Source organism: Alnus glutinosa, chromosome 2 (assembly GCF_958979055.1).
Source record: "Alnus glutinosa chromosome 2, dhAlnGlut1.1, whole genome shotgun sequence".
NCBI lineage: Eukaryota > Viridiplantae > Streptophyta > Magnoliopsida > Fagales > Betulaceae > Alnus > Alnus glutinosa.
Window position 1 is genome coordinate 25,963,338 of NC_084887.1, and position 21,269 is coordinate 25,984,606.

At 35.7% G+C, this 21,269-nt stretch overlaps 3 protein-coding genes and 1 non-coding gene across 4 annotated transcripts; 1 reads left to right on the forward strand and 3 right to left on the reverse strand.

Moving 5' to 3' along the window:
• The first annotated feature begins 3,715 nt into the window (after positions 1-3,715).
• LOC133862008 (11-beta-hydroxysteroid dehydrogenase B) lies at positions 3,716-7,953 on the forward strand. The gene is made up of 6 exons (XM_062297844.1): positions 3,716-4,002; positions 5,332-5,524; positions 6,051-6,136; positions 6,281-6,412; positions 6,974-7,138; positions 7,452-7,953. The coding sequence occupies exons 1-6, from the start codon at positions 3,820-3,822 to the stop codon at positions 7,782-7,784; spliced, it is 1,092 nt and encodes a 363-aa protein (XP_062153828.1). The 5' UTR covers positions 3,716-3,819; the 3' UTR covers positions 7,785-7,953.
• On the reverse strand, positions 5,703-5,776 carry TRNAN-GUU (transfer RNA asparagine (anticodon GUU)). Its single transcript has one exon. It is a non-coding gene; the product is annotated as a tRNA-Asn (tRNA).
• Positions 7,954-9,038: 1,085 nt separating the features above from the next.
• LOC133861161 (ethylene-responsive transcription factor ERF020) lies at positions 9,039-9,930 on the reverse strand. Its single transcript, XM_062296885.1, has one exon. The coding sequence runs from the start codon at positions 9,677-9,679 to the stop codon at positions 9,209-9,211; it is 471 nt and encodes a 156-aa protein (XP_062152869.1). The 5' UTR covers positions 9,680-9,930; the 3' UTR covers positions 9,039-9,208.
• An 8,230-nt stretch (positions 9,931-18,160) lies between these two features.
• LOC133861119 (uncharacterized) lies at positions 18,161-20,961 on the reverse strand. The gene is made up of 3 exons (XM_062296834.1): positions 20,446-20,961; positions 18,811-19,071; positions 18,161-18,710 (listed from the first exon to the last, which is right to left on the reverse strand). Exons 1-3 carry the CDS (start codon positions 20,833-20,835, stop codon positions 18,522-18,524), a joined length of 840 nt encoding a protein of 279 aa, XP_062152818.1. The 5' UTR covers positions 20,836-20,961; the 3' UTR covers positions 18,161-18,521.
• Between the last annotated feature and the right edge of the window lie 308 nt (positions 20,962-21,269).

Here is a 21,269-nt window from a genome sequence, read left to right on the forward strand (position 1 = left end):
GACTGATCCGAGAAGTTTTTCTTGCTCTCGGCTAGGACTGATCCGAGAGGCTCCTTCTCGGCTAGGACTGATCCGAGAAGTTGTTCTTGCTCTCGGCTAGGACTGATCCGAGAGGCTCCTTCTCGGCTAGGACTGATCCGAGAAGTTTTTCTTGCTCTCGGCTAGGACTGATCCGAGAGGCTCCTTCTCGGCTAGGACTGATCCGAGAAGTTTTGGTCTCAGCTAGGACTGATCCGAGACTCTCGGCTAGGACTGATCCGATACGACCCCCCTTTCTTCTTGATCTCGGCTAGGACTGATCCGAGACTCTCGGCTAGGACTGATCCGAGAGTTTTTGCCTGCAAAAGAAACAACATCAACGGGTTCCTGGTCCCTAGACCGGGAACACTTCGATGCTTAAGTCAGCTTTATTCATTTATTCTGAAAATACTTATTCCCAAAATCTGGGGAATTTTCTGTCTAGTCTGAATTAAAAATAAAATTCTAGTTCTTTGCAAATATAAATGCTAAAAAATAAAAGCAAGCCTGAAATTCCCGAGAGTCCTTTTTATGGGATCACGGGCAGATACTGCTGTTGCCTCGGCTCTCTATGCCTAGGGCTTTTGCTTCCTCGGTCCTCTCTTCTTTCTATGTCATCTCGAGGAGCATTCCCTTGATGCCTTTCGTCTAGCTGAGGACGGTCTCGGGGATAGTAATCCCGTGGCTGTTGATCTCGGGGTTGGGCTGTCTCGTCCTCATGCGTAACAATTCTGCATTTAAGTCTTCAATCTGGGCTTCCAACGCTGCTATGCGATCTTGATCTCCACCCCCCGGGGGAGGGTTCAGTGGAGGCTGCTGATTATTCTGAATACCTGGCTCCATTCGGACTATGGGCTCTCGGTTGGTCTGGCTTCCGGAACGTGTGTTCATCACCATGCTGGATCTTATTTTTCTTTTATGAGGAACGAATAATCGTTTCCCACAGACGGCGCCAAACTGTTGGTACAGTTTCCGGTATGGTGTGAATCTGCACGTTCCTTTGATGTTCTTCACGCTTCTCAATAACTCTGCAAAAAAACAAAACCTAGGGACCCTTCCGGGGGTCCCGCTCCGATGCCTAAGTTAGCTTCTTGTGAGAAAATAATGCTCTATGCATAAAAATTGAGTCTTCTTCTATACCTGGGGTATGGGCCTATTTATAGGCATAGAGGTGGAGTCAAACCTGGATTAGGACTCCTGCTCCTTGTTGATCTAGAACTGCTGTCCGAGTTCTAATTGGACTTCAATCCTTTACTAGACTTCTAATTGGATATCTTCTTAGACTTCCAATCTGATATCTTCTTAGACTTCTGATCTGATATCTTCTTAGACTTCTGATCTGATATCTGTTTGGACTTTATTAGACTTTTGAATCTCCTCTTTGGATCGGGTTGAGTGGGATTTATCCCCAACACTTTATAATTTCCTTGCCTTTCTAGACCAAGCGTACTAAGAAAGAAAAAGTTCTTTATGTCAACTCTTTTTAAAGAATTTGCACACAAAGAAAAATAATAACTCTTTTAAAAAAATGAAAGAAATAAATAATTATATTCAATGAACATGTCATAAATATTAAATAGTACGTTTATATAATTTTCCTTTGCCCTGTAGCAATTCAAAATTTTAAATAGTAGTCCCCCATTTTGACACAAGGCAAAAAGTATTAAAAAAATATGTATTTTTTTTTTTTTTTGGATAATTAAAAGGGTTAAATACCCTTTTGACCTATGTGTTTTCAAATTTTTATTTTTTGCTCCCAGTTCTTTTATTTTTATAACAGGTAATACATGTGCTATAGGAAAAGATCGAGATGTTACCTTCATCCATTTTTCTATTCAAAACTAACGGATTTTCACGTCAATGACACATAGTACTATTAAAATTGCAACACGTGGCAGCCAATTTTTTTTATTTTATTTTTTAAAAAAAAATTTAAAGCTTTTAAAAAAAATAAAAATGTAGGAGTGGATGAGTCACCTCCAAAGGCCAAAATGGAGGTGGCTGAAACCCTCCCCATTTGGCTTGGGGGTCATCTAGCCACCCTCAAGGGCCGAAACATATTCTTCTTTCTTTTTTTTCTTTTTTCTTTTTTATTATTATTATTTTTCACTTTGACCCTCGGGGGTGACCGAACCACCGCCAAACCAAATGTGGGTGGTTTCGGCCATCCCCATATGGCCATCATTTTTTTTTAGCCTTAAAATAAAATAAAATTTTTTAAAAAAATGTGCAGCCACTTGTCGCAATTTTAATGGTGCCACGTGTCATTGAAGTGGAAATCCGTCAGTTTTGGATGGAAGTACCACATCCGTCTTTTCTCATAACACATATACCTCTTGTGATAAAAATAAAAATGCAGAAAACAAAAATAAAGATTTGAAACCACATGGACTATAAGGTATTTAACCTTAATTAAAAACATATATTTATTAATATAAAAAGTTTTTGGTTAGTGCGAATGCAACGTTTTACACTTTGTTTTGTGTACATTACATGTCCGATATATATTACAAATATTTTATCTATTTCAAATTATTATTATTTTTTTTGTTTTTTTTTTTGAAATTTAGTCAAACTTTCATTTATAGAAAATATTGGATCAGATTGTTCTAACAAAACAACTTCACAAATGCAGCTTAGAGTTTCTTTAAGCAAAATCTCATCTGTGACTTGTTTAACTCCTATTTTAGAGTCCGTTTAAGTTTGCGATTTCAAAAAATACAATTTAAAAAAGTGATTTTTTTTTAAAAAAAATGCAGTTAAATGTTAGGTAAAATTGTAGTTTGGTCTTTTAAAATTACATGTTAGCTTTAAAATTCTGCGTTTTCAAAAAAACACCAATTTACCTGGGATTTGAAAAAGTAAATTTTTTGCGTTTTCAAATTGCAATTTTTTAAAAACACAATTCTCAAACGATTTATTTTCTGCAATTTGATTAAAAATCGCACTTTTTATCTATGAAATTGCAATTCCAAATGCATTCTTAATTAGTTAAGCCATGAGCTGAAAAAATTTGCCACCGGGTGAGTGTATACAATCTAGCAACTAGACAATGAAACAATAATTGTTCATGCATGCATCTTCTATTTAGCTGTCCATATCTACAAAAATTATATCTAATTAAATTGCGTCTCCTTTCAAAATGATATTTCAACTGATCGGTGTTTATTAATTAGTCAATGATCTCGTACGTATAGAAAAATACGAGGATATCATCCTTTCAATTCACTAAAAATACTTCACATTTTCTTTGGAGAATTAGAGACATGCATATATATATATATATATATATATATATATATATATATCCAGCAGAAGACATAGGAGATTTATTTTAGAATTATATATATATCCGACCAGTAAATGTGGTTCCGTCCGTATATATCGATCACTCAGTTAACATAAACAGAAACAGGAGTTAATCAAGTGGACAGGTGTGGAGCATACGGTGTTACATCGGACAAAGAAAAGGTAGAGATCGAGTCGAGCAGAAATCATGCAGGAAAATCCAAAAAACACTCCATTCGTCATAACATGAGCTTTGCAAGCAACACGTGTGGTTTGGGGCCTCATGCATGTAATTATGGTGTTGATCAGGCAGCACTATATGCCAAACCCACAGCCGGCCTGTTCTCCTTCCTTATCTGATACAGCTTCGATCAGCACTCTTTTGATCTTTCTCTCGTTTCACCCACCGTATCGGTCGAACAAAACTGCTGAAGCAATATATATTCTCCTCCTCGATCCATCCATATATCCATCTGTAGTATTTTTGTGTGAATTGATCGAAGCTTTTTGGCGATGGATTTGTTCAACTCTCTCTTGAATTGGGTGGTGCCTCCGGCGAGCTTGGTGATGCTAGCCTTCGCATGGCCAACCCTGTGTTTTATCAATGCTTGTGAGTGGCTTTACAAGTCCTTTAACAGTGAAAATATGGAAGATAAAGTGGTTATAATCACTGGAGCTTCCTCTGGAATAGGGGAGGTACGTACGTAACTCAATCGATCTCTTTTCCATGTTTTGCATATATATATATATAATTGTAAAATGACATATATATACCCTTTCTTTTTCTCTTTTATTTATTTCTTTCGGAAGATTAATTAATTAGATAAACAAATTAACTTAAGATAGGGTGAGATATGATGGTTGAAATTTACTGAACTAGCTAGATATATTCCAAAATGATCATGAGACAGTGACCTTGTGAGAATAAATCAATAACAAATTAAATTTGAGAGCAAGAATGAACCCCTTTTTTCATAAAAGCAAATAACTTAATACTTTGACTATCTGGGATTAGTTTTTGGATCATTTTGCGCCAAGGGGTTCATGTTCATAAGGTTAATTAATTATTATATGATAGTAAACATATTGCTATCGATATAAGATTCAAACTTAAGGCTTAGCTATCCAACCTATGGGTGCTAATTCGTATTCACGTGTTAAGTTGATCAAGTCATGTCAAGGTATAGCTAGTTGTAAATGCTATATGAGTCAACCCTAATAACGAGTCAAGATTTTTCAACCTTAACTTGCTAATTTTGTGTTGGTCGGATTCGCAAGTCATGTAAAAAATTAGCAGTCTTTATATCGCCTGTCGGATTCGAGTCATGTCAAAACATGTGTAGAAGACTATGTAGGTCAATTCTAATCCGAATCATTTAATTAAACAGGTAAAATCTCTCACCTATTAATTTCGTGTTGAGTTCTAGAATTATCACCTATTTAATTCCTGAATCGTATAAAAAATTATCAGTTTTAATCCAATCGTATCCAACACCCCAATAAAAGCATGTATACTTAATAACTTGGCAGCTGCAACTTCACCCCGTACCCAAATTACAAGAGAGAGGCTTAGTCGAGTTCCCAATAACATATATGGTCATATATGTAGCAATTATACGACTTTGCTTCTGCAGCCTGATTTGTAGCTAAAACTGTGGTCTTATATCCTAAAATGAGTTTTTTGTATTTGTTCTTAATTATGATCATGAAATTTGGAGTAGCAGCGCGCAGATATATAGAGTAGCTGTACTAACTTGCTTTATCATTTTCCTTGTTATTATTCCGCTACAAACTAACCTTTAATTAGATTGCAAGAATTTAAGAATTAGAAGACAAAGAAAGCCATTTCTTTTCTGTAGTTAACATATATATATATATGTATGCAGAATAGTGTGCATATAAAGAGTTATTTATGTCTATCACAAGCTATTCATCATCAATCTGACTGATTTTTACATGAAAAGTTGTTATTTTTTGTAAAGACCTCATGCATACTTTATATATGGGTACTGTCTGTGAATGCAGCAAATATCATATGAATATGCAAAGAGGGGAGCAAATCTTGTATTGGTGGCAAGGAGAGAGAATAGGCTCCGAGTGATCAGTGAAAATGCGAGGTTCATGGGTGCAAAGCATGTCACCGTTGTAGCTGCCGACGTTGTCAAGGAAGATGAATGTAGAAGATTTGTTAATGAAACAATAAACATCTATGGCCGTGGTATGTCTCATGCATGTCTCACCCAAAACCCAAAACATATTTATTGTTAATTAAGAAAAAAAATAAAAAGAAAATATTTATTGTTGGATGCATTTCAATTCATGACTGCAGATATATATCATATATAGAGCTACTTTTTGCTTCATTTTAATTGCTGATAAAAACTGATAAAGTTATGCGCTAGAAGGAGGGGTCGAACCTCCGACCTTGAGGTTAACAGCCTCACGCTCTAACCAACTGAGCTATCCCAGCTTATGATTTGGGCATAATGTTAATATTAATTAACACTAATGTAAAAACTATGACACTGTCAATTATATGGAAGTTCTATGAATTATGTGATGCGTACGTGTTTTTGGATTTTGATGTTGCCATAATTAATGCACAATCAATAAGAAGGCCTTCAGTATATTAGAATTGATAAATAAACTTGAATGCGTTTAATTTATACAAAAATTACTGTCGCACTCTCTTTCATTCCATGTTTAATTATTTGTTATATATATGTTGATCTCAAATTCTGCAGTGGATCATCTTGTAAACACAGCAAGTCTGGGACATACTTTCTACTTCGAGGAAGCGACTGATACATCTGTGTTTCCACATTTGCTGGTAATTAGGATTACACGTTGCTTCTCACTAATATTCCTTCAAACTATTACTTTTAATACAGTGTATGCACTTTTGTTCTTACTTGCCGGCCACTACAGTAATTAACATTGTGGTCGATCTCTTTGACATTTTTGTTCCGGCCAGGACATAAATTTTTGGGGAAATGTTTATCCAACATTTGTTGCTTTACCTTATCTACACCAGAGCAATGGTCGAGTCATTGTTAATGCATCAGTGGAAAACTGGTTGCCTCTGCCAAGAATGAGTTTGTATGCTGTGAGTATGATCCATTCCAAAGCATGGCTTGTTTGATTCTTTTATTCTTCTTTTTCTTTTTTCTTTTTTCTTTTTCCTATTTGAACGCAACTTACATATTATAGTCATAATTTCCACAACAGTTCGAGAAAGATCCTGTGATGATCATCACTAATGGGGTTAATTATAGAATGATGGACCAATCAATCTAAGCATGTCTAAGTTGTCTCAGATTCTGCAGAGGTTTGAACAAAACCTTCCTTGCAATGCGGGACCCTTAGAATAGACTTCATTGTTTATACAGCACCATTTATTGGTGAAACTCTACCTGTCTCTACCTCATATAGCTAGAAATGTCATATAAGAAGAATGTATGATTCAATTTCATGCACAAAAATTTCTCAGAACCGATCAGTATGAGAATGCATGCTCGCACACACAACACAACTCAATGCGACACAATGAGGCCAACACGATTTGTTATTTTCATTGTCTCTTTTGTTTTAAGCCTCGTTTAAACTTTTTTCAATGTCAATTTCATTGGCTTTCCTTTAATTTCTATTGTGTGTTGTGAACCACTAGGCTGCCAAGTCAGCTCTTGTAAACTTCTACGAGACACTCAGATTCGAAGTGAAAGATGAGGTTGGAATTACAATCGCAACACATGGTTGGATTGGGAGTGAAATGACTGGAGGCAAGTTCATGCTAGAGGATGGTGCAGAGATGCAATGGAAGGAAGAAAGAGAAGTAACTTCTTAATCGATTAAGCCTTTCCATTCATACATCTCCACTGTTTTTTTTTTTTCCCCTTATTTTTTATGAATAAGTAAGAATTTTCATTCAACAACAAAACCAATACAACCAAACAGCATACAAGCTGAAACACAACAGGAAAAACTTGTAAAAACCAGAAAAGAAGACCATGCTCTGTTTTAGACCCCCCAAAACAGAGCACAAAGACTAAACAACCCAAAAACTAGAATCAAGCCAGTAAATCCACACTAATTTCTAGATTTATATACAGTAATTGACGGTATATATATGTTCTGTTTTGTTTTAGGTACATGTGAGTGGCGGAGCGGTGGAGGCGTATGCAAGGCTGATAGTATCTGGGGCTTGCCGAGGAGAACCATACGTGAAGTATCCAAGCTGGTATGATATATTCCTCCTCTACAGGTTTTTTGCACCAAACATTCTGAATTGGACGCTGCGCATTCTTCTCGCAACGCATGGTGCGAGAAAAACATCTCTGGTGGGCACGGGGAGGCCCCTGTTGGAGTACACTGCAAAGCCTCTATTGGAAGGCACCCCTCCAAGGAAGCAGCTTCTTGCTAGTCCCACTCAGTACTACTCGCAATCATACAGCCCCCCGCAGCAGCTAAAATGGGAATGAATGAATTCATGCTTTCACAGCTACATCCATGCATGCATGTACGTAGCATCTATAAATAGAACATTCGGCGTGTGTTAAATCTGTGTTCTAGCTGTCATGCTGGAAATTTGTGACGTACGTACAGATATTTCTAATTTTCTATACTCTGTTTAATTAATAAAAGAACAAATGTCGGGTGAGACCTCTTTCAGGATATACAATTGCTTCACATCTGTTAGCTATATATATATATATATATATATATATATATATATATATATATATATATATATATATATATCAGCTTAATTAATTAACTTTTCAATTTGATGTGTTCATAACAAGATTTGGTTTGTACAAAATTATTTCTCAGTCATTTTGGATTCAAGCTTTTTTAATTTGAGATCATAACAAATTAACAATTTATCCTAAAAATTTAAATTAATAAAAAGATATGAACTTGATCATTGAATGATTGAATCCTACCTTTCCCAAATAACAAAACCCCGTTGGCAACAAAGAAGTTAGAATAGAAGGGGAGAAAAAGTTGATTCTGCAGGTTAATTATATACGTGGATATTGTTGATTTTGTTTTGTGCCAGGATCATATTTTAAGATTAACGTAGAAATTTTATATATTCAGATTTATTGTTAAGCTATTTTGCTCAGAAAATTAAAAAATAAAATAAAATGATTTATATATATATATATATATATAACATGAATTTATATATATTGCCTTCAAGTAGCTAAGTAACAAATGAAGAAAACCAAAAACACTCGTACCACTTATTAAGGTTACCAAATTTGGGCCCAGTCTATGAAGCAGGCCGGGAGCAAATTCCGGAGGTGGAATTTCTGTGTGGACTCTACTTTTGACTTATTATCCATTAGTTAGTCAAAGCTACCGAGTCAACAAATTTAAACCACAGCTTTATCTTAATTGTTCACAGCTCACTGGATGAGGGGGACCAATCAGCCTCTGCATATCACTACTAGAAATGTTAGATGAAGGTAGGCCACACATACGTGAGAGATTGTTACGCAGTTATTGTATTGTTGTAATGATGTAGCGTAAGAATAAAATCACATTTTTCAAATATCCATTCACTGTACGTACGTTCTCCACGCGGCCTACCCTCTGCACTCTGCAAGACCGATGGAGCAGGCTCTGTAGTCTGTTCTATTAATGAAAACTACATTTGTGTGTATATATATATATATCCAATCTCTTTGAGATGACAAAAAGGGTGCTAAATATTACTGGAATTGAAGTCAAGGCGAAATTAAAGCCTCACAAAAACAACCTCTTAAATGAGCCGTTGCTTTTGAATGGAAGCCTCGAGTTTGCATGTATTCATATCATATTAATGGAACTATGATGCCATTCCATATATTAATTTATATACACATGGTAAAAAGCTAAAATAACTAGTACTGCAAGCTCAGAGATAATCTTCAATGGAAATGCTGAAAGCTTCTCCTTCTTTCATCTCACAATTGCCATCCACGTATTCCCAGAACCCCGTCTCCAAGCCATGATGAACCGCACCACCTTCATCTTGCTTCACTTCGCTCTCCGTCTCCGCCAACTTGTATCCGATCAACTGGGCATCAATAGCCATACCGGCGTCCGAGGCTGCCTTCTGCACCGACCTCGGCGACATGTCTGTCCGGACACTCGAGGGCAACATTAGCGGGAAGTTGAGGTTGTCCAACGCCGACGGTGATCTTCGCAGACAGTAAAAGGCCACGTCGCGAGCCACCGCGGCAGCCTCCGGCGTAGCGTAGGAGCCGAGCCAAAGGCGCTCTTGCGTGCCGGGGACCCGGATTTCCGAAACCCACTTGCCCCACTTCCGCTGACGCACTCCCTTGTATTTCCTCTGAGACGTGCTTTCTTCTGAGCTACAACTCATTCTGTATAGTTTGAAGCTTCCCAAAGCTATTGACGATGAAAACAGAAACGTGAGGAAACACGGTTTATATAGGTTGAGGAAAATGGAAAGTCAGAGGGGCGTGGGGGCATGAAAAGTTGGGTGGACCAGTAGCACGACAGACGGTGAGGATGAGGGGTCAAGATTTTCAAAGGTCAAAAGTAAACAAGGGGTTAAGCCTTAAGGCGTTGGATGGTCAAGATATTCTGAAAATAGAATTTGGGCGGTGGATTACCGCATTCATAAAAGTTGGACATTTATTTGACAACCTATGAATATCTCCTTTCGCCCAACAAAAAACGTGTTGGAGAATTTATAGCCACAAGTGGTTGCCTCTTGCCACTTACGTCAAGTGGGGACGGGGCTAAACTAGGTCTTAACTGAATGCGTCACGAGTGACGTCATAAAAACAACTGGTAAAGCTTGTCGCTTGGACTAAAACAAATTCAACGAACGGAAAAACACCCCCACTCTCTTAGACATGTCGGAAGGGATGATAATGATCGATCGACATCAAATCATCTAAATTATTGATGATAATCTGAAAAATAATAACAAAAGATGATAAATATCAAGCAATATCTTAAAATTTATAGTTGACTTTCAAATCATTCGGTCGGTGTGGGTGAAGTGCTTGTGGCTGTGGAGAAACTTTGTTAGGTAAATACTATGGATCGGGCCTAGTTGACATAATTAATAAAGAAATTGGATTGAATAAATCAAATTTTGAATCTTGTTAAGAGAAGTAAAACATAGAATATAGGTTACGTTTGGCGTGTGGAATGGCTGTTTTATTAGGGTACGTAATGAATCATTTTTATTAAATATAAAGGAATGCATGTAGAATGAAATAGTTCTGAAATAATCATTCTTATTACTTATTAAGTTCTTTAAAATATTATATGAACAAAAAATATACATATAAAATGTAAAATAAAATTATCTGAAAGAGAAGAAAGAAATAGTAAGGCCTTGTTTGGTTTGCGGAATGTCTATTCCATTAGGAAAAGGAATAACTATTCATGGGAATAGATGAAGGTGGAATGGAATAACTATTCCTATTCTTTTGTTTGGTTGTAACGGTGGAATAGAACATTGTATATGTATTCTTTTGTTTGGTACAGTGCAATACATTGGTGAATGGAATCATATTATAATCAAATTTTCTAAAATACCCTTATAATACAAATATAATTTATATTCTTGAGGACATTTTTTTTTCTTTATTTAAGAAACATAAACAATCATACTATGACCTTTTTTGTTTTGTTTTGTTTTTATTTTTTTTCATATACAATTACGCTACAAAATGATTTATAAGGAAAAAAAAAAAAAAAACACACACACACACACACATACACACACACACACACACATAATCATCATATCACCATCATAAAAAAATAAAAAAATAGATCATCTGCAAAGCCCTTTTTATTTTATTCTTTTTTATTTGTTTTCCAGCAACAAACATTCATTATGTGCTTACAAAGTAAAATGATTTATAAGAGAGAAAAAAAAAAAAAAAAAAAAAACATAATCATTATAAAAAAATAAATCATCTACAAAGCCCTTTTTATTTTATTATTTTTTATTTGTTTTTGAGTAACAAACATTCGTTCTTTGCTTACAAAGTTTTTCTCAAACCTCCACAAGGCAATTGGAGTCCCCCCGATATTAAGAGGTACTCGTTTTGCTACGTTTAAGTGCATTCTGTAGGCTAAATCATAGGAGGAGGAAAAAAAAAAAAAAAAAAAAAAAAAAAAAAAAAAAGAAGAAGAAGAAAGACTACCCCACAACAAATTAAGTTGGGTTGAGAAACAGAGAGAGGGGGATGAGAATATAATTGCAGAGATGGAGAAAGATATTGATGGTGCACTTGAGTGATGAATTTTTGAAATCAGAATTAAATTCTTATTTTGTTTGCGAATTTTGAAATTTGACTTTTTAGAAAAAATTGAATAAAATATAATTTGTTTATAAAAAGTTGAATAAAATATAATTTGTTTTTTAAAAAATTGAATAAAATATGATTTATTTCTGAAAAAAGTAGAATTAAAATTATATTTTATTGTCAAAATCTCGTATCAAAACACACCATGAGTTGAGAAACAGAGAGAGAGAGAGAGGGATAAGAGACTTGGGTGTTAAGAAGGTTGGGGTTTTTGGGCAAAAGACGAATTTAATTTATTCCTATAGGAAAGGAATAGGCATTCCACTCCTTTTTGAGTGGAATACCTATTCCTCTTCGTAAGGGAATAGCTATTCCGTGGGAATAACTATTCCCTTAAATAATATACAACCAAACAAAAGAATAGCTATTCCGTAGGAATAGCTATTCCTTTCCATGGGTCTAATCCGCAAACCAAACGAGGCCTAAAAGTGCAAAGAGACGTATGGGCTAGATATTGATTGAATTGTATTATAATGCTCTCAATTTATAGAAGTACTATGACTAATGAATAAGGAAACCTAAAGTAATGTAAACTAATTAAGAAATGAAATAAAGCCTACAAAGAAACAAAATAAAGGAGAATATAAAATAGTATTATAATCTGATTTGACTACACTCAAATCTAAATAAAAAATATTATTATTAAAAAAATAAATGATGATTTGGGTATCGAATTATACCTGTTTTGAGATAAGTGCACTGAATTAGCAAACGTTTTAAACTGGAGTATCCACGTTTCCAAACATCTCATTTAAGGATACTCTGTTAAGATTTGTTGTTAAATTCTGTCAAAATTCTCAAAATACCATTCTTTTTTCTTTTTTCTTTTTTTTTTTTTTTATTTTAAAAAATATATATATAAATTTTTTTTCAAAGATTCAGGCATGGATATGTTTGTAAATTCTACTAAATTCTGACATTCCGTTAAGATTTAATAAAAAAATTCTAACAAAATATCCTTAAATAAACCTTTAAAAATATAAATATCTCAATTTAAAATATTTGTTACTTGAGTACCCTGTCTCAAAAATAAAAAATTGACATTTTTTACGTCAAACTCCAATCGAGATAAGTTTCCCTTGACATTTGACGGTAATTTTGGAAAAGGCAAAATTTGACTGGCGAAGGGAGGACGAGTTCAGCGTCGCCATTCCTGAATCCAGAAGACTTGAGACTCTGGATGGAGTCGATGGACAACTCAGTTCTTGAACCTTTGGGGGCATCCAAAGGTTAATTTAAGAACTGAATCGACTAGTGTAGCATGTTCAAAAAAGTACTACTTTGTTTCTTCCTCTTTAATTTTGATCTAGAAACTCAATTTTAAGGAGGGCAAAAAATAAGAGAAAAAATATATAATAATAATAATTTATAATCTTTTTAAATATTTAAAATCCTTACAAAATTAATTATTGGCAATTTTTTATATGACTCGCGAACTTGACACGAATTCAATATAAAATTAAGGAGTTATGGTTGAGAGATTTGATCCGTTTAATTAAATAAATCAATTACGGGTGACATATTTAGTCTTATATACATATATTTTGAAACGATCGGATATGTTTAATTAAATAATTTGTGCATATAAGCATAATGATTAGGGAGAGTGATTGGTGCACAACAGTTGTGCCACTCTAGAGATATGAGATGGGTTTCACGTGGGACCCATGTGGTGGAACCCACCACATGAGACCCACTTCATGTCTCTAAGAACTTGCACAACAGTTGTGCAAACTGTTGTGCAAAAGACATTTTTTATTTGATTAACCCTACCATAGTTGTATCACTGTAGACAACCATCCAACTTCGGTTTACGTTCTTTTCATATTTTTGGTCAAATGTTTAATTAATATGTTGAATTTTTTTAAATATTCTTTCTATTCGAAGGAGGCAACTCATTAATCACGTGCTTAAGCATCATTATTTATCGACTAATATTCATTGAAGTTTTGACATGGAAGATATAGTTGGTACGGAAACCTAATTAGTTGGTCGTGCATTCCCACGACTAAAAGTCAATGAATAATCTTTTATTTATTTATTTTTTCTTCTAAGCGAATAATTATCTTTGTTTGACAGTTGACACAATATTTCAATATATTCTGGCTGTGACTTTCTCAATAACGGAGCAGAGGACTGGAATGATTAAAAGATATAATACAAAAAAAATAAATAAATAAAGCGAAATAATAAAATATAAACAATAATTTTTATATGGTTACGTCCATAAGATCTCGTATTTACGAGAATTGAAAAGAGTTTTTATAGATAAGAATGGTAATCAAATTGATTTAATTAAAAAATAACAATAATTACAATAAATCTCTTAAATCAAATTGATTCAATTTCATGAAGTGTTATGAAAAAATCATCTTACGTTTTTTTTTTTTTACCGCTTGTTATTCATGAACCTTAAAAGAAAAATTGTTAACTTACGTTTTGATCACCATAGCATTTTGACCGTTGGCTTTTAAAGTTGTTGTCTTGGTCTTTAAAAAAAAAAAAATAAATAAAAAATTGGTACTCTTCATTCCATAATCTCGTACAAAGTACTGTCCAAGATTTTTTTTTTTTCTTTTTTAATCAAAACTATATTTTAGTTATACAAGCGTGGGCTTGTAATCCGATCATCATCATCTTTCATTAAAAGGTTGTTCATCTTACCTTCATACTTAGAAATACGTTTTTTACGAAGGTAGACGCTATAGTCTAATCTTGAGAGGTTGCATATCAAGAGACCTAGTTCCACTGAATCAAATACTCCGAGAGGCACGAAATCAACCTTTAAGGTTAACGCTCTTTTGTGAGATATTTCCTTATTTTATTTTAATTTTTTGTATTCTATTATTAATTTTTTCGGTTAATATTATTTAGTGTCAACAAGAGTTTTTTCTCAACCTCCGCCCACTCACCGGCGCGTTGTAACGCCCCGCTTTTTACAAAAAAAACTTAAGTGAAAATTTTGATTTGCACGTGACATTACAATATCATTAGAGTTAAATATTGACATCGAAATATATATTTTTTTCTTTACAATAACACATCAGAGTTGACTAAATAACCTCAATATATAAAATAATAACCTTTCATTCTAATACAATAATTACATTAAAAAAATGATAACATATGTGTCACAGACGATACTAATAATACATAACCATATATTATTCTAATACAAACTAAAAGTCTATTGCTTAATCAACCTATCAGCTACTCCCATCATTCCTGCAAAAATTCGTACGTAATTGTAGTTAACACCACAATCTCATGCTGTGATCGAGTGAGTCAACGATCCTCAACTACATAGTGACACACTAATTTATTTAACAATATACAATACATCCAAACGATGACAGTTATATCCACGTACAATCATGCTTAACTCTTTACTACTCAAAAGTCATATTTCTACTTAACACATTATTAGTGCCAAATTTTACCACCAAATATTGAGCCATTCCTCATTTAACTCTATTATTGGAGCCATAACCCCATTACCAGAACCATACTTCCAATGCCAGAGTCGTACCTTATCTCATTATTCATCATTCAACTTTTCCACCACCGATTGCAGGAGGCCAAGAGGGACCTGCTGTCCAAAAGAAAACAAAAGAAACGAAAAGAAATAAAGCTTGTCTTTTCTCTCAAGGAGATTCCCGATCATCCTTCTAGAAACCAAAAAGAGAAAATGAAGCTTACTAAAAGAAATGAAACCTTGACGAAGAGATGCGGCAGATGCTCACCGATTGTGGTACTCATGCGCAGTCGGTGGTGGCTCCCATTTCACCTTTCTCAACTGTTTATTTACTGTTTATGTTCCTGTATTTGTTTTTCTTTCTTTGTATATTTCTGGATTTCTGTCTTTGTAACTTTTGTAACTTTTTAATGTTAGTCTTTCTTTCCGTGTTTGGGTTCGCAGGGCTCCACCCACAACCAATACCATCATAATTGGTGGCCTCGATTCTTTGCATCTATGTCACAAATCACTATCATAATTGGTGGCCTCGATTCTTTGCATCTATGTCACAAATCACTAAACTCGTATTTTCAAAAATATTGCTTTCGCGTTCTTTCATTCCTAATTTTTAATTTAGGCTACCCGGCCTTGTGTTTTTATTTTCTTTTTATGCTCCGTTTGTTTCGGCGTAAAATGATTTTCGGAAAATAATTTCGGTATTTTACGGTGTTTGGTAAGGGCAAAAATAACGGTCAATGAAAACCATTTTCGGTTTGACCGTAAAACCTTTTTTAATTTTTGGAAAACGATTTACGGTTTTTAAAACCGTAAATCGTTTTCCAAAATTATATTCTTCGTCTTTACACGCACGTTTGATATCTGACTGGTCGAATCCGGCAATAGTCGGTCGTTCGAAAATAGGCAGCACCGGAATCCGGCATTATCAAGTCACTGGAATAATGCCGGCGTCGGAATCCGACCACCGGAATACTGCCGGCTGCCGGAATTCGGCCGCCGGCCGCCGGAATCCGGCGACATCCGGCAACTGCGCCGAATGCCGGCGGAATCTGGCCGGAATCTGGTCATGGACAGAAACCGTCCGGATCTGGCTAAATGACTGGATCCGGACACTAATCCGGCTGGATCTGGCCAAAATGGCCGAAATCCGACCCGATCTGACCGGATCCGGACACTGATCCGGCCGGATCTGGCCAAATGGCCGGAATCCGGCCTGATCTGACCGGATTCGGACACTGACCCGGCCGGATCTGGCCAAAATGGCCGGGATCCGGCCGGATATGACCGGATCTGGTCAAAATGGCCGGAATCCGGCCTGATCTGGCAAGAATCCGGCCGGATCTGACCGGGCCCGGAGGTGTCCTGCCGGAATCCGGCAATTTTGGCAGGATCCGGCCAAACATGCTCGCCGGATTCCGGCGACATTTACATTTTCAATTTTCGTAATTTTTTCGTGCGAACCAAACGCCGAAAAATATTTTCGAGAAAATAATTTCTTTTGAAATTGATTTCGTCGAAAATATTTTACGACGGAAACCATTTTACGTCGAAACAAACGGAACATTAATTTTTTTTTTTAATTTAATTTAATGAACCGTCAGGTGTGACTCTTACATATGCACAGAAGAGTAAATACTATAAAGATCGCAGAACAGTGAACAAGTAGCGCAAAAAAAAAAATTAAAAAAAAAAATTATACTCAAATAACTTGTCTGCATGCTCAAATTCTGGGTTTCGCGCCAAACTTATCAAAAAGTCATGTTTGGTTCAAACTTTCGACAACTGATAAATTCAAACAAATTACAATCCAAAAATTCTCAAATTTCTCAAACACCAATTATTTTCAAAAAAAATAAAGAGATCGAGAACCTTATCTCTTGTATATAGCAGTGGAGAGGCTGAAATGAGAGCCAAAGACGGTGGCTTGAGGGTGTAGCCTGTGGGTTGGGTCTAGGTGAAGCAGTGAGAAACAAAGGCGCGATCAATCGGGAGGCTTTATGCTTATAGGCGGAGGCGAGACGGTAGCGGTCGGCGGAGGAGGTAAGTGTTGGTAGATTTTGGTGATATCTATTGAATGCCTCTTTTATTAATGGGTTGACTTTGTTTCAAAGATCTGGTGTTTTTGTGTTTATTATATTTGGTATTTCAAACTTATGAGTCAATTTTTTATTGGAGACCGTAAATTAGTGAATTTACGCTAAAGCCCGATTAGAAGTTATTCTCAAAAGAATATATAATGGGTCTCACATTTATAAATGAATTCTAACCCAAGAAGAATGAGAATGATTCCCACATGGGATTGGTCAATGTTTATCTGTTGTGCCCAACCCTTGGCATGTGATTATGTCGAAATCATGCCTACTTTCTAATTCTAGTGATTCCGAAGGATTTACACTTGCAGCCAAAATATTTACTCAACCACATGTAACACGATTGTCTTAATGGTGCATTTTTGCTGGGCCAAGCTCTTCAGCACCGAGCCCAAGCCCGTACAAAAGATTGAAAGTGGCCATTCCATCGTCAAGTCAATTTTTAAGTAGAGAAATACAACACGCACTATATTCTTTACGTGACTTTTAAAATCATCATTAAATTAAAATTTAATAATAATTCATCTAAAATTCAATAGTGATTTTAAAAGTTACGTCAATGATTATGAGAGTGAAAATGTGTTTAGCATTACTCTTTAAAGCATGTTTGATGGGATTGTCCGACTAAAAAACAAAGGGATGAGATTGCAAGTACTATAAAGCCGATGAAGATCCTCTCCATTTTATAAAGAGTAATGATATTCTTCGCACCAATTTTATACCGGTCGATGTGACGTGTTTTAAGTAACTTTCTTTTATTTTTTTTAAGTGGCTAACATGAAAAGCTACTTAAAGTACGTCAAATCAACGGGTGTGAAATAAGTGTGATAAATAAATACGAAGAGTAATATTACTCGTAAATATACATGGTTACAAGATAATTTTACGCCTCTTAAAAGTTAGTCAATTTACCTTTCAGCAGCATAGGAGGTAATATGCACAAGTTTGCTAATATATATTGAATGCATTTGCAATGCCCTTCAATTTGAAGATTTTGTACTAAGTGTACAGGCTGATTAAAATTATCCAATGCATGACATTGAACAAGGATCAACATGGTCTGATATCCAGAGAATATACAATTACAGACAAAGATATGTAAACAATCAAAGGCACTCAACATCAAAATGTGGTGACTAAACACGTAAATCTTCCTATGAATCAGACTTCTTTTTCATTTAGTTTTTTCTTTTTCTTTTTTATTTGTGGGTTGTGGTTGCTAGAAAATACAAGGTCCTTTCTTTTCTTTTCTTTTTCTCAAGAGACAAACTCCTTGGACTCCTGAAAGAACAATGCAAGATATATCTACTTTAAAGCTTTTGATGCAGCATAAAGAAAGTCCAAGAAGCCTGTTCCCTTGAGAAGACCTTTACCAGTCAAGAGTTCAAAATCCAACAACAGCAGGAAGCCGATTACAGCCGCCTTCCCATTTATAATCTCGTTCTTCCCAGTAAAACCGAACCCCTCTAGATCCTCATCTACCACCATTCTGACCTAAAACACATCACAGAGCAAATGAATCAGAAAAACAGAACCCAAAGTAAAATCTGCTTAATTTCTTGCCCCAAGGGGATCCAAATGAGCTTTTAGTTACCTCATCCACATTGACATCAGATGCGGTTAGACCAGGTTGAGCCTTCCCGCTAAAGACAATCTCAGCAGATGCATCTGACCTTAACCCTCCTCTCATGCTGATGTAAATATTTTCTTCATCGATTTTCACAGGATAAACAAAAAGCTTCCTCAAAGAAGGAGTTAGGACTCTCAGCACAGGATTTTTTGGGTACCATTCCTTGACTGCTCCAGTTTGGAGATCAAATGTGCTATCGGTTGTTGGACAAACTATACAGCCATCCTGCAAAAGAAAAAAGTGAAAAACAGAATAAGATTTTTAGCTTTCCATCATTTTAGAATAATAACTGAAGACAGTTCTTTACATTTATTAACTCTATGCGTGTTACATGTATGTTATAGAAGTTTCTAATAGAATTGATAGAATTCATACTACTGAATGCACATGCTGTTCAGGGTACAGCTGAGAAACAACAGCATTCTAAAAAGAGTAGAATTCTACCAAGGCTAAACCCTCAATTAGCAATGAGACGTGACATTTTGCAGATGGAAAGGAACCATTCAAATACTAACAAATGCGCTCAATCGGACACCTACAATTCTCCTTAATATTAAATGGCTGTTTGCATTTGTTAGAGAAAGAGTTTTAAATCGAAGACACTCTAAATGCTCCTAAAACAAGGCTTAGCAAATCAAGGTTGCATGGCATCATTAATGCAAGTATTTAAAGAAATAGAGGAACCCCTTTCAGCAGCATAGGCCAATACTTCTCTCCAATGCTAGATTTTCAAGTTGTAATGGAAATTAAAACTTCCCGCTGACAAATAAAACTAAAGACATTTTCTGCATAGTTAAGATTTCTAGTAATTACTATTCAAGAATTCTCGTTTAGGCAGTTTGTATAATTTATACATAATGTTTCCATATATGATTTCAATTCTTCGGTGTTTTCAGCAGTAGACCAGTAGTATATCATTCCATGAATCGACCGCCAAGTCAATTCTATTCCGCTTGATCCCTATTTCAATGCTACATATCTTTATATATATATATATGTGTGTGTGTGTGTGTGTTCTCCATTTTCATCGCGTCAGCATTACAAAAGCTGAGATTTTTGTTTGGTGAATTCTTTTTCCACCCTTTTCATTATGAGAAATGCTTCATTATACATTAACATGACAATTTATAGACAAGAAGGTTACAAAAATGGTCTGATGTTAGGTGAGAGTTCACAATAAATGCACTACGGATTCAGATCAGAATTTAGTTACTGTTCACATCAAATGGCCATTTGTACTTAAAATTCTTATGGTTCCCCTGCATGTCACATAAATGGATATGTATACTGAAGTCCCTTTCTCGATTCAGAATAGACAATATTCACATAAGTGAGCAATAATCCCTTTCTTAAGCAACAAGTCAATACACATTTCGAAGTCTGAAATTCGTATTATTATGGTCTTTCAGTTCATCAAATAATTCACATACAGAGAAGTGCGAGGGTGAGTGGTTAAATCCCATCTCTATAGCAGTATACAAAAGAGTGATTGATATAATATATATTATATCAAGGTATAATATAAAAGTAAAACAGTAACAACAAAAACAGAAAGAAAGAGAGACAAAGCAGAGTGAGATTTATGAAGGGGAAAAGAACCTTGGTGAGCTTGGCATTGAGCAAGCCTTCAGTGTAGGCTCCTTCGGCAGGAGACCTGTTCTCAATCGCAAACACCTCGTTCTTATACCACAGCAGTAGTATGGTCTCCCCGTCCTGTACAATCACGCGCCGCTCCCCCCTCGGCAGGGCCCCCAGCGGCACCACCGGCACCCAGTTCTCTCCCCCGCCGCCCGAGGCCGACGATTCACCTTCCGCCAGCGACACCTCCGTAGCCTTACATGCAGTATTTCTCCGACCGCATAGCTTAGGCGTGGAGAGTTGGGCGTAGCTTATTGTGGTGCGGTGGAGGTGGGTGGGAGTGAGAGAGTAGTTTCGGGGGAATGCGGGGGCTAATGGTGAAGTGAGGTTGAAGGGTGATGTGGTGGCCATTGGAGTTTTTTGGGTGAAGAGAGAAAGAGGTGAGAAGAGAATGGAAAGAGTGCGACAAAGGGACAAAGGGCGAGAGAAAGGAGGGCGCCGTGCATGGCCACAGTCCACAGAATGTGGATAATGAGAGAGAAGGGGGGGGGGGGGGAGGAACAAAGGTATGGTCGGCGAATCCACATTTTTCTTCCTTTTTTTTTTTTTTTTTTTTTTTTGGGGTAATACTTTTTTTTTTTAGTTTTCTAAATTTATCCTTAATTTTTAGGGATAATTGCACCACTGGTTCATGGGATTAGCATAAATTATGAATCACTCCCTATAGTACAAAAAGTTCATGAAGGATTATTGTGGTAAATTATAATTACGAATTACTCCCTAAACTCGTTTTTCATCCACCAAGTTAATAGAAACTGTTAGTTTGTCACGTCATATAAAAAATG